We start from the raw sequence: 16,682 nt of genomic DNA on the forward strand, positions 1-16,682 counted from the left end.
GCACATTATTGGTAACTAAATTCGAGTACTGAAGCAATGTCTTTCATTACCTCAGTCTCTTTGCTCTTCTTTTAATTACTATGAGTATCACTCGGCTTTCATAGTAATTAAAGAGAGGGAAAGCAGCCGTGTAATGAAACAAATGGCATCACCGCTGGCACTGTGGTGTCCTTTGATTAGAGTCAGTTTATCTTTGTGGTGAGGGGATGTTCTTTTCTGATATACAGCACACAAGAAAGATCAGAGCAGCTGCACATCCTGTTCTAAAAGAACTAAGGTCAGAATACTCTATTGGAGACTGGTAATTTCAGTACTGATGTACCTTAAATAGTAAGCTAATATTGGGCTTTAAAAAGCACTGTAAGGAACACAGGGTTCCAGGCTTAGTTGTTTGTTGCAACACTAAAGTACTGAAGCACAATGAACATCTCCATAGGTACAGAAAGGAATTGGATCAGCAATATAACGATATAATAAAGGCCTAAAATCTGACATCCTCAAGCTTGATGTTGTTTTAATTGAGACTTTTACTTTGTAAATATTCTATTATGAGATTACAAAACAGCAAATCGCAAATACCAAGCCGGCAAAGTAAAAAAAATGTGATATGGCACTATATCAAATTTAAGGATTATTAGCTCAGGATGTAAAATGAGTGAAACCCAGAGAAGCCCACATTCACACTGTCCCACATGATCTCAGCTATAATGAGATCTCTGGTTGGACTTGAGTATTTGTCGATCTGAATTGTCATAACAATCATGGGTTCTTAGCACGAGATGTACTTGATATCCCAAGGTGCAGTTTCCACCATGAGATACCATTTACACAGTTGTTTTCCCGACTAACATATGGAAAACTGCTGTGCTTCATCAGCTGTTAAAGTGATCCATGTTTGTGGCATAGTTTACCTGGATATGTAAATTGCCTAAAGCATCGATATACCAATTGCCTGTGTTGACTACTGTACTCTGAATATTATGGATTGTTTTTTTTCCCCCATTCAAACAAGCAGAGTGGATAAACAGGCCTATGGATTTATTTTTCATTTATTTTGCACAGAATCCATATTTCGGTGCAGATCCCTCACCAGGATGGGATGCTGCCTCTCGTCTCCACCATGCCCCTGCATAACCTGCATTTCCTCCTGTCGGAGTCCATCTACAGACACCAGCACATCTGCTCCAATCTGGTGACACTCAAAGACCTCAAGAGTATCACAGGTAGGGTGCAAAAGCCAGCAACAAAATCAACTTGCATTTATAGAGCGCCCCTTATGCAGGGTAGAGTCCCAGAACGCTTTAGGAAATGCAATGTAAGGCTAGTTTTTTGCTGCTATGTTTCTTCTGTATGAACATAACATTAAAACCTTTTCAACAAACTGTTCGCCTTCCGGATGTGATGCTACATTGATGTTTGCCTGTTCAGGTAGATGTTAAAGATTCCATTACACTATTGGAAAAAAAAACTGTTCTCAGTGTCCTGGCCAACAGTCCTCCAGATCAATTTTTTTAACCTCATGGCTATAAGACCTTATTGGCTCAAATCACTGCTGCTTTTATTTACAAAGACAGTCACTGGGAAGAGCTTTGACAGGTTTTGACACAATGTTCTCTAAAAATCCACTTTATTTTCTCATGGCAATTTTCGGGGTCAAAATTTTAAAGTTTGCAGATGAAAGAAACTTGAGAATGTAGTAAATAGTGAGTAGGGTGGTAGGAGAATACAGTAGGATGTAGCCAAAGTGGTGAAATGGGAAGACACCTGGCAGATGAAGTTTAATGCAGAGAAGTGTGAGGTAATGCATTTTGGGAGGAAGAATGAGGAGCGGCAATACACACTAAATGGTAAAGTATTAAAGCGGTACAGGAGCAAAGTATTTGAAGGTGACAGGACAGGTTGATCGAGCTGTTAAAAAATCGTATGGGATCCTTGGCTTTATAAATAGAAGTATAGAGTACAAAACCAAGGAAGTTCTGCTAAACCTTTATAAGTCACTGGTTAGACCTCAGCTGGAGTATTGTGTCCAATTCGGGGCACCACACTTTAGGAAGGATATCACGGCCTTAGAGGAGAAGAGATTTACCAGAATGGTACCAGGGATGAGGAACTTTAGTTATGTGAAGAGACTAGTGAAGTTGAGATTGTTCTCCTTAGAGCAGAGAGGTTAAAAGGAGATTTAATAGAGGTGTTCAAAATTATGAGGGATTTTGATAGAATAGATAAGGGGAAACTGTTTCCACTGGCAGGTGAGTCGGTAACCAGGGGACATAGTTTTTAAGATAATTGGCAAATGAACCAGAGGGAAGATGAAGAGATTTTTTTTTACAGAAAGTTGTTACGGTCTGGAATGCATTGTCTGAAAGGGTGGTGGAAACAGATTCAATAACGACTTTCAAAAGGGAATGAGATAGGTACTTGAAGAAGAAAAATTTGCAAGCATATGGGGAAGGAGCAGGGGGATGGGACTGATTGGATAGCTCTTCCAAAGAGCTGGCACAGGCTCGATGGGCTGAATGGGCTCCTTCTGTGCTGTAATATTCTGATTCTATGATTCTAAAAGTAATGAAATCACACCACTGCCAGTTCAGTAATTACACTATTTTTTAGTAAAAACCTGGGCTCTCTTTTGCAGAATCTGGATTTCTGGACGATGTTAACTATGACAGGATCACTCTTGGCCCTGGTTATGATCGACCGTTCCAGTTTGACCCAAATGTGAGAGAATCTAAAACCATCCAGTTGTACAAACACCTGAACCTGAAGAGCTGTATCTGGACGTTCAATGCTTACTACGACATGACTGAGCTGATTGACGTGTGCGGTGGCTCTGTGACAGCTGACTTCCAGGTGAGATATTTTCTAAACATTGAAGCGTCAGAAGAGGAGTTAGTCCTTGCATCAATATTATGCACTTTTTTTTACAGCCTCCTTCTCCCCAACCTGTCTTTTATATAAAAAGTAATACAGTAATAGTTATCACATTGAAAAATCCATATTAGCATTCAAAAAGGAACTACATAGATCTCTAAAAAGAAGCAAACTACAGGGTGTGGGGAAAATATAGGGAAATGGGACTGAAATGGTTGCTCTTTAAAAGAACCAGCACAGACACGATGAGCTTCTTCTGTGCTGTCAATTTCTATAGTTTGATAAAAAGTTTCAAAGTGCTTCACACATTGTGTTACTGTCCCCAAGCCTTGGCTCTTTCCAACCTGGTCCCAATACTCGTTGGATTTATGTAGGCTGTCCCTCTAGGGAGAGATTGTGCATTCCATTCCTAAAAATAGCGGGGGAATTTCCATGTGTTAGTGAGATCCATGGGATTTTCATTTTGGATTGGATGCTCTGACCAAAACAAATTATTGTTTTAAAGTGTTATGTGGGGGGAAAATGTAGCAGCTGATCCATTTAAATAAAATCCCACAAACAGAATGAGGTGAATGTCTAGTTAATCTACTTTGGTGAATTTGGATAGGAAGAAAATGTGGATCTTTGCAACTCTGTATCAGGAACATAAAATTTTGGGAGGACAAGTTTGTAGGGCTATGGAGAGAAAGCGGGGGAGTGGGATTGATTTGGATAGCTTTTCAAAGAGCGGACAAGGAAACAATGGGCCAAATGGCCTCCTTCTGTGCTGTATAATCCTATGATTCTATGAAATGAATTGGATAGAGTCCACAGTGAAGCAGGATGGACATGGTCTACATACCGAAGGATCAGGGTTTATGTCTATCAAAAAGTTTGTTCTGTTCGCCCATCTCCCCCAAATACTATGCGTATGCTGTATACATTGTATATTGCTTTGATTGACAGGTGCGTGACTCGGCTCAGTCATTCCTGACCGTGTCGGTGCCATTGTACGTGTCTTACATTTACGTGACAGCACCACGAGGCTGGGCTTCATTGGAGCATCACACTGAGATGGAGTTCTCCTTCTTTTATGACACGGTTCTTTGGAGAACAGGTATGTCAAATGAGAGCTACGAAATAAAGCTTTTCTTTCCATCCTGTTCCTATTATTTTAATATATGCATGTTTTTAAAAAAAATACCATTTAATTGTGTTCCCGTTACTTGACGTAGGCATTCAGACTGACAGTGTGCTGTCAGCACGACTTCAAATCATACGCATCTACATCAGGGAAGATGGACGACTTGTCATTGAATTCAAGACCCACGCAAAGTTCAGAGGCAAGTCATTTCCTTATATGATGAAGAAAGCTCAAAAGGGGGAAGGGTTGGAGTACACTGAATAACAATCTTTGCAAATGATTTTTACAAACACTGTCATGCCTGTGGATCAACAACAACAATAAATTGCTTTTATATAGCGCCTTTCATGTTGGAAGGATGTCCCAAGGCACGGGACAGTTAAGGGTTGTTGAAAGCTGGGGGTTGAAATCGAAGTTAGTGGAGGTGGAGATGGGAGGGTGGCCGGAGATGGGAGGGTGGCTAAAGGTATGGTCAGAGGCAGGAGGCAAGGGAGGGGACGAGGCAAAGGGACTCCAGGATGGAGTTCCAGAGGGTGGGCACAGAAATGCTCAAGGCCTGACCAACAATGGCACAGTGGGCAAGGTGAGGGACATGGGGCAGACCAGTGCCTTCTGAGCAGAGGGAGCAGGTATGGTGTTAATAGGTTGCAGAGGTAGGAGGAGCACAACCGTGGAGGGCTTTAAAAGTGAGGATGAGGATTTTAAACTCAACCCACTAATGCATGGGGAGCCAGTGGAGCCGGACGAGGATGGGTGGTCGGGTCACGGAGCTTGGTACATGAGAGGACATGAGTTTTGACTGTTCATCATCCAATGTTGTACATACAAGACTGCTCTACGTTACCATCAATGTAAAAAGCGTATGACAACTTTATTATAAAACGAGAAAGAACAAAGTAGAACCAAATTATAGGACATTAATCTTGTTACAATTATAATTTACATTCATATAGCATCTTTCAGATCAGGAGGGTATCTCAAAGCCTTCGCACAGCTAACTGGGAGCTAGGGATTAAAAAAAATAGGTTTGAAGTTTGAAATCAGATGGTCACTGGACAGTCACTAGACTACAGTAAATCCTGTGCTTTGAGATGTCATCCTGATGTGAAAGGCTGTATGCCACATTATTATTAGTATTAAATAGTTTTAAATCTATTTTTAAATAAAGAGCTTTCCAAATGTATCCAAATGCCGGTTTGGTTGCATCATAAGAGTCCTCAATCACGTGCTTTTCCCTCCACAGGTCAATTTGTGATGGACCACCACACGCTACCCAGTCAAAAATCTGAAATCGTAGCTCCCGGTCACCTGGGAGGTATAGAATTTGACCTGCAGTTGCTCTGGAGCGCTCAGACATTTGACTCCCCTTATCAGCTGTGGCGAGCAACTAGTTCATACAACAGGTAGAGGACATTAAACCTTTCTTTTGGAGAACTTTGTCTAAAGAAAACTACCAGCGCTTTGGGACGTGCTCCCGACATGAAAGGCGCTCTATAAATGTAATTTTGTTGTACTGTTTTTTTTAAACCATTGTCATTAACTTACACAGAAGCAGAATATTATTTTGTTCTAAACCAATATGCTGTTATATAGTCCTGAACTATAGATTGTAAATATTTTATGTTTTCACCGCATTAGAAAGGGGGAGAGGAGAAATACCTTTATTTCTACTTCTTATTGTCTTTCTGGTAAACCTAGTGTTATTGTGCAGTGATTTCGCTCATATAAAACTGTTAGCTGTACAAAATTTCAAATGGAAATCTTGTCATCAAAAATAATGATTCTTTTATTTCTGATTCATTCTAGTCTGAGAGTAAACCGTGTCTGTAGCTCATGTCCCACTCACAATCTATTGCATAGAGGAAAATTGATGACCTTGCACAGATGGTGAAATGTTGCCTGATCTGATGAAGTGGAGAGCACACTTGATGGATCAAATAGTCCACACGGAACCTATAGTTTAATTTTGATCAGAACACTCAATGGGGGTAAATCATTGTAGCTTATTTTTTTTAACAGTTTCTCTTTAAATAATGTTAAGGGTTGTTTTGGAGTTCATTTCTAAAACTTAAATTCTTGCCAGAAAAATACCACCCCAATCCTATTTACATTAAAGTGCCAGCGAATCATTAATCCACTTTGGGCCTCAATACAAAATAATGTAATGCAATGGCACAGGTTGTATGGTTACTTAGGCAATAGTCATACAATATTAGGTAGGACAGCAAACCTCCAGCCAACAAGCTAGGCAACATGAGGAGATACTAGAAACCATTGGAGTTACGAATGATGAAAGCCATTCCTGTACAGTATTGTCAGCAGAAGCTATGTCTCTGACCTCAGGCAGAAACAGTTCCTGTTAAATAATTGTATTGACAAACGTGAAAAAACAGACAGTGCATTTTTTTATGTGAAATTTTTGAAGAAGCAAATAAATATGGAAGTGAGACTGATTGCAATCTAATATGAACAAAAATGAGTCTGTTTCAGATGATGTTATGAGCCAGACTGGATGAATTTTGTCACTAAGTTAACCTTTGTTTATCTAGCAGCATAAAACATTTTGTTTACAGAATAATGCATTTTTTGTTCAGTCTACTCTAAAGTTGAAATGCAAAAACTGCTTTTAACTGAATTCTGTTTAATTAAAGATTACATGACTGAAATAGTTCTTTGTAGTTACTGACTATTTCTATGTGATTTTTTAAGCCTGTCAGATTTTGAAAATGAGTAAGTATACTTCTCACCACACTATCATGTGTAATATTCCATTCAATAGCTCTGGCAGAGCCAGGAAAATGTTTATAATTGCATCCTTTTTAAAAACTTGCAGAACAATTATTGTATTCTGTAAAATGTATACAGTGTTATGCATAGCACTAGATTAAATGGTTAAATATTTGCAGAACTGCAATGTTGAGATGAATTGTCAGTAGTTTTATTTAAGGTCCATTGTTTGCTCTGTATGGTAAATAATTTTTCTTTATGCATTTGTCCACAGAAAAGATTATTCAGGAGAGTACACTATTCTTCTGATTCCTTGTACTGTGCAACCCACACAACCTTGGATCGACCCTGGAGACAAGCCCCTGGCCTGTACCGCACATGCTGTTGAGAAGTATGTTCATCCTGATTTGACTGTACAAATTGCTAATCCGTTTTAGAACATTTTTGCACCAAACATCTGAAATCTAGTTTTTGCTTAATTCATGGTGAGCGAACGTTTAACATTGAATGTTTGTGGTGGCGAGCTGATTGTTCAATAAACCATGAGAGCGGATCTTGAGATTAAATTACGGCTTCAAACTGTACCTCTTGTGTCCGGTCTACCAGCTGTATATTTTTAATAATATATACTGTGGTCTCAATAAAATGAAAAGAATAGTAATGATAGCTGATTGAAGGCCAGCAGTACATTATTGTGGCTTTGTGAGGAACTGCTGTGTTGTCAGCAGTGCAGAACAATATTGTCACATCTTTCATGGGATAAGATAGAGGGAAATCATTTACTGCAGCAATTCTTGTTGCTTAAAGAACGTCATTTAAGCATATATAGTTTATCTCAGGATCTAGCAATCTTTCTAGCACCCTTCCTAATATAAGTCGGGCCCTACCTAAGACACAGATATTTTTCCTGTGATTCAAAGTCAATGCATCATTTGCTACAGATGCAAAAATTGGTTCACTAGTGAAAAATCTAACAGGTATGAATGTCAGCCTAGCTCAGTCAGCATTTGTGCCTATGGTTCAGAAGGTTGCAGGTTCAAGGACCATGTTAGGAGTTCATCGTCCAGGGTGATATTCCAGTGCAGTACTGAGGGGGCACTGCACTGTCCAACTTACCATGTTTTCAATAAGATATGAAATCAAACCCAGATCTACTTGATTTAGATAGATGTTCAAGATCCCATGACATTATTTCAAAATAGAGGGACCTTATCCTTCTGTGTTCTGGACAACAGTTCTCTAGATGAAATGGTATTCACCCTATTGCTGTTTGTGGGACCTTGCTGGTGTAAGAAGTTTCTCTTTGACCGAGTCTTCAGCTCCCCTCTCGACTCTCTTCCCCCTTCTCGCTCCCTCCCATCCCTCCCCTCACCCTGACCATTTCCCCCCTCCTCGCTCCCTCCCCTCCCCCTGACCATTTCCCCCCTGCTCGGGTCATGACCCAACTGTGCAGCGCCTTGGGACGTCCTCCTGACGTGAAAGGCGCTTTATAAATAGAATCTTGTTGTTGTTGTTGTAAAGGAATGTTGAGGTTGCCTGCAAAACAGTCAGCACTTGACAGTACTCACTATGAACATCATTAGGAAGTTCAACATCTGACAATGCTGCATTCCCCCATCAGTGTATTGGATAGTCACTGACCAATGCAAAATCACCTGGAATTGTTTTCACTTGTTATTAATTGCATAATGAAGAGCAATTGCACAAGGTTTACACAACTCACAAATTAGACCCAAAGAGTGAAAGATCTGAACGGTCAAACACATTTTTTTTACTCTGATGTACCCCAAAGTATACATTAAGCTGTAGCCAAAGAGTAAATGGTAGGGAGAGGTAGACCACATTCAAAAGCTGGTAGTTTCAATATGTTTTAAACTCTAAATGTAGCAGTACTGCATTGTACCAGTGCAAAAAACAGAGACAAAGTTTTAATTATTATAAAGAATTGTAGTTTCAAAAGCATTTGTTGTATGTAATCTCTTATTGCTGCATTTATTTATAACTTCTGATTCTGCAGAAATAAATGTTTTTTGAAAGAAACTGTGAGATGTACATTTAAATTGTGTTTCTTTTTCTGTCAAGGTTCCTTGTCCCCATTGCATTCCAACAGACCAATCGTCCCGTTCCAGTGGTCTATTCCCTCAACACAGAGTTTCATCTTTGTAATAATGATAAAGTTTTTATGATGGATCCCTCCGAAACTGAGATGTCCTTAGCTGAAATGGATTATAAAGGAGCCTTCTCTATGGGTCTGCATCTTTTTTATTAAATTATTTGAAATGAAAGAAAGCTTCTGCAAAGTAGAATCTATTGCAAACTTCTTTTTGAAAAAGTGTTTTTGTGGTCCCAGGAGAATTTATAACGGCATAGTCCCACAGTTGACTGTCATAATAATAATAATAATAATCCTTCATGTGATATTGTGCCTTCTCATGTGGTCAAAACATCTCAAAGCACTTCATGGGATTTTACTATAAAGTGTAGTGCCTGTGTTTGTAGCCGAACGGGGCAGCCAATTTGTACACAACAGCAATAAATTACATTTGTACAGCACCTTTCACTTCGGAAGGATGTCCCTAGGTGCTGGACAGTCAGTGCAATGTCCTGCAAACATCTGTGTATTAAATTATGAATTTAAGTTGGAAGTTTGTTAGCACCGCTCAGTATTACTCAGTGCATATATTTTATATGGGGAAAACTGCAACTTTTGATTTACATCATATTTATTTTTGCTAAATTGTCATGTATGCAATTTTATTGGGCTGGATTTCATCCATTTTTGTCATTCGCTTAATCTTGTTCTGCACTGTTATTCAAATGGTGTTATAACTTTAGTAAGTAGTCTTCAAATAAAAGTGCAGGTAGGAGTCAAAGTAATTTCCTCTATTCATAGAGCAGGAGCTAAAACTATGTTTAAAAAAAAACAAACGTTCAAATAGTGGTATTGATTTCTCATCAAAGTAGTAATTTACACTTCTCAAAAATGGATAGGGTTCACTTGCTGAATGCTCTAACTGGAAGTGATGATTACACCAAACAAGATAACGGGTTTTCCAGGAATTCTGTTTTGACAAACTCTTAAGTCTAAGATGTCTCTTGTTTCTGGCATAACTTTTTTATCTAGTATCCCAGTCAAGACCTCCCTTTCTCTACCCCTGCCCCCCCAACCTCCCAATTCAAGTGAGTAGGGGGCTGGCTCTGTCACTTGGCAGTATGATTATAGTTATCTAAACTGTCCAGGGCACATACATCCATATTGCTAAGAATTTAGAAGAAAAAAACACAGCATATTGGAAATATCTTTTACTATAAAGAGCACAAATAAAAGGGTGAACCAGAGGCGTTTTCAGTTTCAGCAACCAACCAATTCACTGTAGTCTTTCATTAGCTTTCATTCCTTCTGCCCACCAACACAACAGCATTTGAGGAGCATCTCTAAACCACGTTATTTCAAAGGTTATACTTAAATGTGGGTCACGGAGTCTGTAATTGGAGCTCTGTGCAATAGATTGTGTTGTGTTGGCCCTGATGCAGATATCTGTAATGCCTACAAATACAGTCACTACACTTTAAAGTAAATCCTGTGAAGAAGCACTGTGAGATGTTCAAATACATCAAAAGGTCCTATATCAAATCCAAGCATTATTGTATTATTATTATGTTAAAACATTACCAGTTCAGGCTCAGACCTATTGAAAACATTTCCTTGTCATATCTGACAACAAATTCATTGAACGTGCACCAGCCAAGTAAGTGGGAGATGTAAGTGGCTACCGGCCCCTACAGAAAGGACAACCTTGCATTTCCAAAGTTTCTAGTCCTTCAGAATACTGAAACATATGATAATTGCAGAGTGTGTTTATATATAGCAAGGAATGTCCAATTGCATGTGCCATAACCACATCATGAACCATTGCCCAAGAGATTCATTCACTTCTCTTGTTTTAATAGGTCAGACATTATATGGACGTGTTCTCTGGAACCCAGAACAGAACCTCAACTCTGCATACAGGCTACAACTAGAGAAGGTGTACCTCTGCACTGGGAAAGATGGTTATGTCCCTTTCTTTGATCCCACTGGGACTATTTATAACGAGGGTCCCCAGTATGGTTGTATCCAGCCCAACAAACACTTGAAACATAGATTCCTGCTTTTGGTAGGTTTAAGATATATTTATCCGTGGGCTGGGGAGGGAGGGAGGAAGTTAAGCCATATTTAATGTTGTTATTCTTACAACATGTCTAAATGTCCTGCAACCTAAAGAATAATTGGAGATTTGTTGAAGGAATATTACATCTATATTCTACCTTGAAGATAATTTGCCTTAAATACAACCTAGCATGTACGAACATTTCAGCTGAAAGTTCAAGATTGCATAGAATTGTGGCAAATTGCTAAACTCCATCTTAATTTAAGCACTGAGACACGCTTCCCTGCGTGAGAGGGGCTGTAAGAATGCGAGTTGTTGTAATTTGGAAACTGAATCTTTTCAAGAACTGCAGAAAAGGAGCTTCCAAATTAAGGCTTAAATGAACAATTTTCCACAATTCTGCATGATCTTGAATGTTAAAACAGACAATCTTAGAGCCGAAGACTAGGAGGATTTTTGGGTGTTGTCTTAAATATGCTGCTATTTTGGGTATATTTGAGCAGAATCAGTATATACTGCTGATGGTTGAATATTTCTATTTATTCTTTCCACTTTATTAAAGGATCGGAACCAACCAGAGGTAACGGACCAGTATTTTCATGATGTTCCATTTGATGCTAACTTTGCATCGGATGCACCTGAGTTTCACGTCATGAGGCACATGCCTGGAGTGGATGGCTTTACCATGAAGGTGGATGCCCTTTACAAGGTTTGTCTGTTTCCTTCCCATTGCCATGCCAAAATAGCAGTCAGGCTTCCTGCAACACAATGTTCGAAGCAGCATCCTCAATCATTGCACAGCCAGAAGTTAGTGGTGCAGTCAATTTTTATGGCTTGTTCAGGGAGATTAAACAGAACAAAATGCTCTCAAAGAGGCTTGAATTGCACAATTTTAATTCGATTTGCAAATTCTAGAAATTTACCCTTTTGTGATAGTAATTTGTTCTGCCCCTTTTTTAAAAAAACAATGATTGCAAAACCAATATAAAACTTCTCCACTCACATGCTGCTTTGTTTCTTAAGTATATGTTTTTGTGCTTTTATTCCAGGAAAATAGTTACCTCCAGTGGTAGGAATATGGTGACATTTTACATGTTTACAATACAATACAAAATTTCATTTCTATAGCGCCTTTCATGTCGAGTGGACATCCCAAGGTGCTGGACAGCTGGCGGGGGTGGGTTGGGATCAGGTAGGGTAAGGAGGGTGCCCAATGATGGTGTGTTCGAAAAGGAGGGTGTTGAAATGTACCTTGAAGGAGGCAAGGGAGGGAGCAAGGTGAAGGGAATGTGGGATAGAATTCCAGAGGGTGGAGGCAGAGAGGCTGAAGGCCTGACTATTGATAGTGGGGTGGACCGGGCGGGGGACATGAAGCAGGCCAGAGCCTGCAGAGCGGAGGGAGCAGACAGGTTGATAAGGGGTTAACAGGTCACAGAGGTAGGAAGAGGCAAGGCTGTGGAGGGCTTTGAAGGTGAGGACGGGGTTTACATTCAGAGGCGAGCATAACTGCCAGTTGAGGCAGGCTGAACAATTTTTTTTTGATCCATCCATTGGCAAGAAGTTTTTGTTGACTAAGCTCTTTGCTTTGTTGCCAGGTGGAAGCTGGGCATCAATGGTACTTACAAGTCATCTACATCATTGGTCCAGAGTCACTTTCTGGACCACGTGTCCAGCGCTCACTCAGCTCCCGTCTGCCACGGACAAAGCGGGATCTGGTGGACAAGGATGGCAAACTAACACTGGACGACTCATTGATTTATGACAATGAGAACGACAAGGTTAAGAATGGTACCAATATGAAGAACTTAAGATTGGAGTCCGAAGCCTTGGCATCAACCTTGCACAAAGATGCATCAATTGGAGGTGCAGTCGCTGCTGTAATGCTCCTCTTCCTCTTCCTCCTTGCTGCTTGCATTTTGGCAAGAAAATGTAAGCAAAAGAAGAAGCTGCCCAAAGAGATCCCAGAGGAGTATCCACTGAACACAAAAGTGGAAATCTGCAGCAAAACACTGAACAGGCTTGAGAAAAACTTAAACAGCAAGCAGTGCACAGTAAAGAATATCAACATTTTAAATAAAAATGATGACATGGTTCGGGTAAAGGGTGTCAAAGTTAAGCAGGTGAACCTAAACGTTAAGCTCCAAAATAATCTACACGATGGAACAGAGGTTTGATGGCAGACAAATGTTGTTATAAGATATGTAATTCTGGGAGACGGGGTCTGTAAAATCTCGAGGAAAAAAGGGAAACGATTTCCGTGGTGGTCAGTTATGCAGTGTAATACATTTGGTAATTGAGCTACCTCATTCTATGCAAGCATGTAACACATTATAATACAGCACTCATCCATTTTAGCTGGTGCAGATCCATTCAGGAGTTTAATCATGGTGCAGTATTCCCTCTCCTCCTCATCCCCCCATCTCTATCTCTATTTTTCTACTGGTAGCTCAAGCCTTGTGTGTGCTTTTAAATATCCAGCATTTTCACCATCTTCTGGCTGGGCTAATGAATTGTTTGAACTGTGTAAATGTAAACACACCAGTGAAAGATCAAACCACTTTAAATTACACATGAGTATTATTGCCTTGTTTCCAGCCAAGCACTCAAATGTGTTCAGTCATGTAAAAGTTTGTTTATAACTGGATGAGTTATGTAAATATCCTTTTAAGTGCAATTCCTGTTTGGAGGCAAGGTTCATCCAGGTTGACTTGTGAAACAATCAGGTTGTGTGTTTGAGAATGCTTGTTCTCTTTATTGGCTTTATTTCGGCCGAAAGGCTTTCAGTTATTATTTTTATACTTACTCATGGTAAAACTTTGGACAAACTGAAATGAGACCATTATTGTTGTCTGTTTGGACATCATTTTAAAAAAAACTCCTCTCCTGGCGATGTAATCTTGATTTTAGTGCTTATTTGAAAACAAATATAAATTTACAGTGTATTACGTACCATTGCTTTTATATACTGTGTAGTGAAGTAGAAGTGAACTTTATGGTTAAACTGTGTAACGGAGCTCTGTGACAAATCATATTTGATTGTTATATTGTTGTATCTATCAATCAACAAGAGGACCTCAGCAGTTTCTGTTGATGAAAGACCATAGCACCCGGGCATACCACTGTTTTCAGTAATTCCATTCTCTTAAGATAAACACCACCAACATCTCATATTCAGTATGGATCAACCCACTTTCCCACTAGTGCTCGTGCTGTTATTAAGTGACTTAAATTGTGGTGCTGTAGTTTAATCTTTACATTTGTGTATTTAAAACTTTAGTATGTGGGCTTATGATACGAGTAAACTGACTGCTACATGACATAACCTGAGGTGTTTTTTTTACTAATAAAGAACATTTTGTTAAATGTGGACAAATTCTATTTTTCTTACTTTGTAGCTCTTTCATAGTTACAACGATGTGCTTTTGTCTTCTTTTAGTGCTTGAAAAAAAGAAAATAATTTTCACTCGGATACTAAAGCTGTCAATTCAGTCTGGAAAATGCCAGTTTGGGATTTGTTGAATGAATCCTGTTTTCACCACGGTTTCTGATATTCTGCTTACACTTTACATTTTGTGGCAAATCATAGAGGGTACAGCTGCAAAACATGCATATTGTGGAGATGCAGACAGCCTGAAGCCAGGAGGCAGGCTCCTTTCATTGCCTGGAGGAGTTGGTTTCCAGAGCAGTGCAATTCAAGTCAGCGCAACATAATTGTGTCAGGTGCAGAGCGCACTGGACCCATTCCCAAGTTTGATTCAAAGCTTGAAAGGAGCATTTTTGAACATTATTAAAGAGCCATGTCATGTGACCAGCTCTTTAATAATGTTTAAAAAAAAACTTGAGTTTGGTGTTCTGCCATGTGCAAAATGCCATTCTCCAGGGCACTGCTGCTGACAGCTCAGCCAGCCTCATTGATAGAACCTGGAAAGGCAGCCCAGTCACTGGGCTCGGGACTCTTCCCACTCAGCTCCTGTTACCCTGCAAGCCAAAGTTCTAAAGGGTAGGGTGGTCCTAGCTGGACAAGCTTGTCAGGCAGTGCTTTTAATGGGAAGCTATGCAGTTTAGCTGGTAAGAACTCCAGCAGGACCTCAATGACCACTGTGGGGTCCCCAAGCCTTGGCTCTTGCCAATTTATACCTAATAATCTCCAGAAATAGGTAAGCAAGATATGTTCTTCAGGGACAGAATGCACATTATATTTCAAAGTATAGGTGGGATGCATGGGGCTCTGCTTGGTTTCGATAATCTTAAGCATGGTGATGGTTTTCCACTTGTATCAGACATCCAGCTGATCAAAAAAATCTCCATTGCAGACACTTGCAATTCAGTACTAGAAAAATGTTATTGTTTTATTTGAACTGTCAAATACATTCTGGATATTTTAATAATAATAATCCTTGCATTTGATATAGAGCCTTTATCACATTTTTGAGTTGTCTCAAAGTGCTTCACAGAATATACTGTAAAGAATTATTTTGTGGGTGAAACGCAGCAGCCAATTGCGCACAGCAGTTTCCCACAAACAGTCATGGAATGAGTGACCAATTTATTATTTTTTTTGGAAGGAATTATTACCCCCGGAAAAACGATCCGCCATTCTACTAACAGCCAGGGTCCCACTTACTACTAGGTGAGGAAACTTGCCCAACGTTTCACCCTACCAGGAATCAAATCCAGGTCTCTCGCTTGCAAGGGGAGTGCTCTAACCACTGAGCCACAGGACTCCAAAACAAAATCTTGATAGGATCCTCAACGAAGATTAATTGGCAAGTGAAACATATTGAATATTCAAGTGGAAATGCTCCTAGCTTTCCTAATGTCCAATCCCCATTTTAGGAATTGTGCCAATCCTTTTGTCGCCTTTTTCAGGTACACAATACAATGAGGCCTCACAAACTAATACGCTACTGTATCTGCCTACCCCAGACCATGGGGCATTGAGATATAATAGACAGATGGTGGATCACAGTCACCGCTAATTGGCTATTTGTAACAATTAGAGCTCAATTAGATAGATACCTGATGCTCTGTGTATTTAGTTGTTTCTCTTTGTGAAATTCAGTACCTCAATTGTAAATTGGTGGATTTTATAGTTGAATAAACGGTTAAAGTGTATTCATTGTTAATAAATCTTGCCGATATTGGGGTCTATTGTGCAAATTATGTAAACCATGTGTAAATGCATGACTGCAGAGAGAATAAAATGTGCTCTTAATTAAGTATTTAACATGCAATAAAAGGATCATAGGTGAATGTGAAATCCTTTGCATTGGTTGTTAATTTACTGAATTGAAGACACTTGTAATTCCCTCTGTTAAATGCCCATTCATTAGGTGCTATATCAAATGCAAGGATTATTACGATTATAAAAACAACAGTAGGCTTGAATGTAGACTATTTTTTAGGCTACAGTGCTAAAGACACTTACAATTTTCAAAACTTAAACACAGCCATTTTAATGTTTTTAAATAGTTTTCCATTTATAACTATAAATCAGACTTGTATAAATCAACCACAATATCGGATGTTCTTGACTAATTTAGTCTGTCTTTTTCCCTGATCAGCGCAGTTTCTTTTCATGATATAATAACCCTCCTTCACTTAGCCTCTTTTAAATTTAAAAGCTAATTAAACTGTACTGTCTGGCTTTTTAAAAATAAATGTTCACTTATTTCCAACTACAAACATTCAGCGCATTCAAGACCCAGAGTATATTATTATTAACCAATAAGTTCAGTTTCATTCCTGCAGAGCCTTCTAATTACTTGTGATACTTTAAGCCTTATTGATGTACTATCTTATGAATTTAT

The 16,682-nt window shown here is 39.3% G+C and overlaps 1 protein-coding gene across 1 annotated transcript in view; it reads left to right on the forward strand.

Annotated features, from left to right (window-relative positions):
* The window catches only part of fras1 (Fraser extracellular matrix complex subunit 1), a 218,886-nt gene extending 204,651 nt beyond the window's left edge, over positions 1-14,235 (forward strand). The window contains 10 exon segments of the mRNA XM_042341116.1: positions 1,063-1,223; positions 2,636-2,850; positions 3,817-3,967; positions 4,086-4,193; positions 5,238-5,397; positions 6,996-7,112; positions 8,804-8,970; positions 10,673-10,878; positions 11,435-11,581; positions 12,468-14,235. Coding sequence (XP_042197050.1) covers positions 1,063-1,223; positions 2,636-2,850; positions 3,817-3,967; positions 4,086-4,193; positions 5,238-5,397; positions 6,996-7,112; positions 8,804-8,970; positions 10,673-10,878; positions 11,435-11,581; positions 12,468-13,046 — 2,011 coding nt within the window. The 3' untranslated portion in view covers positions 13,047-14,235.
* The last annotated feature ends 2,447 nt before the right edge of the window (positions 14,236-16,682 follow it).

This window comes from Callorhinchus milii, unplaced genomic scaffold (genome assembly GCF_018977255.1).
Source record: "Callorhinchus milii isolate IMCB2004 unplaced genomic scaffold, IMCB_Cmil_1.0 Scaffold1, whole genome shotgun sequence".
Taxonomy (NCBI): domain Eukaryota; kingdom Metazoa; phylum Chordata; class Chondrichthyes; order Chimaeriformes; family Callorhinchidae; genus Callorhinchus; species Callorhinchus milii.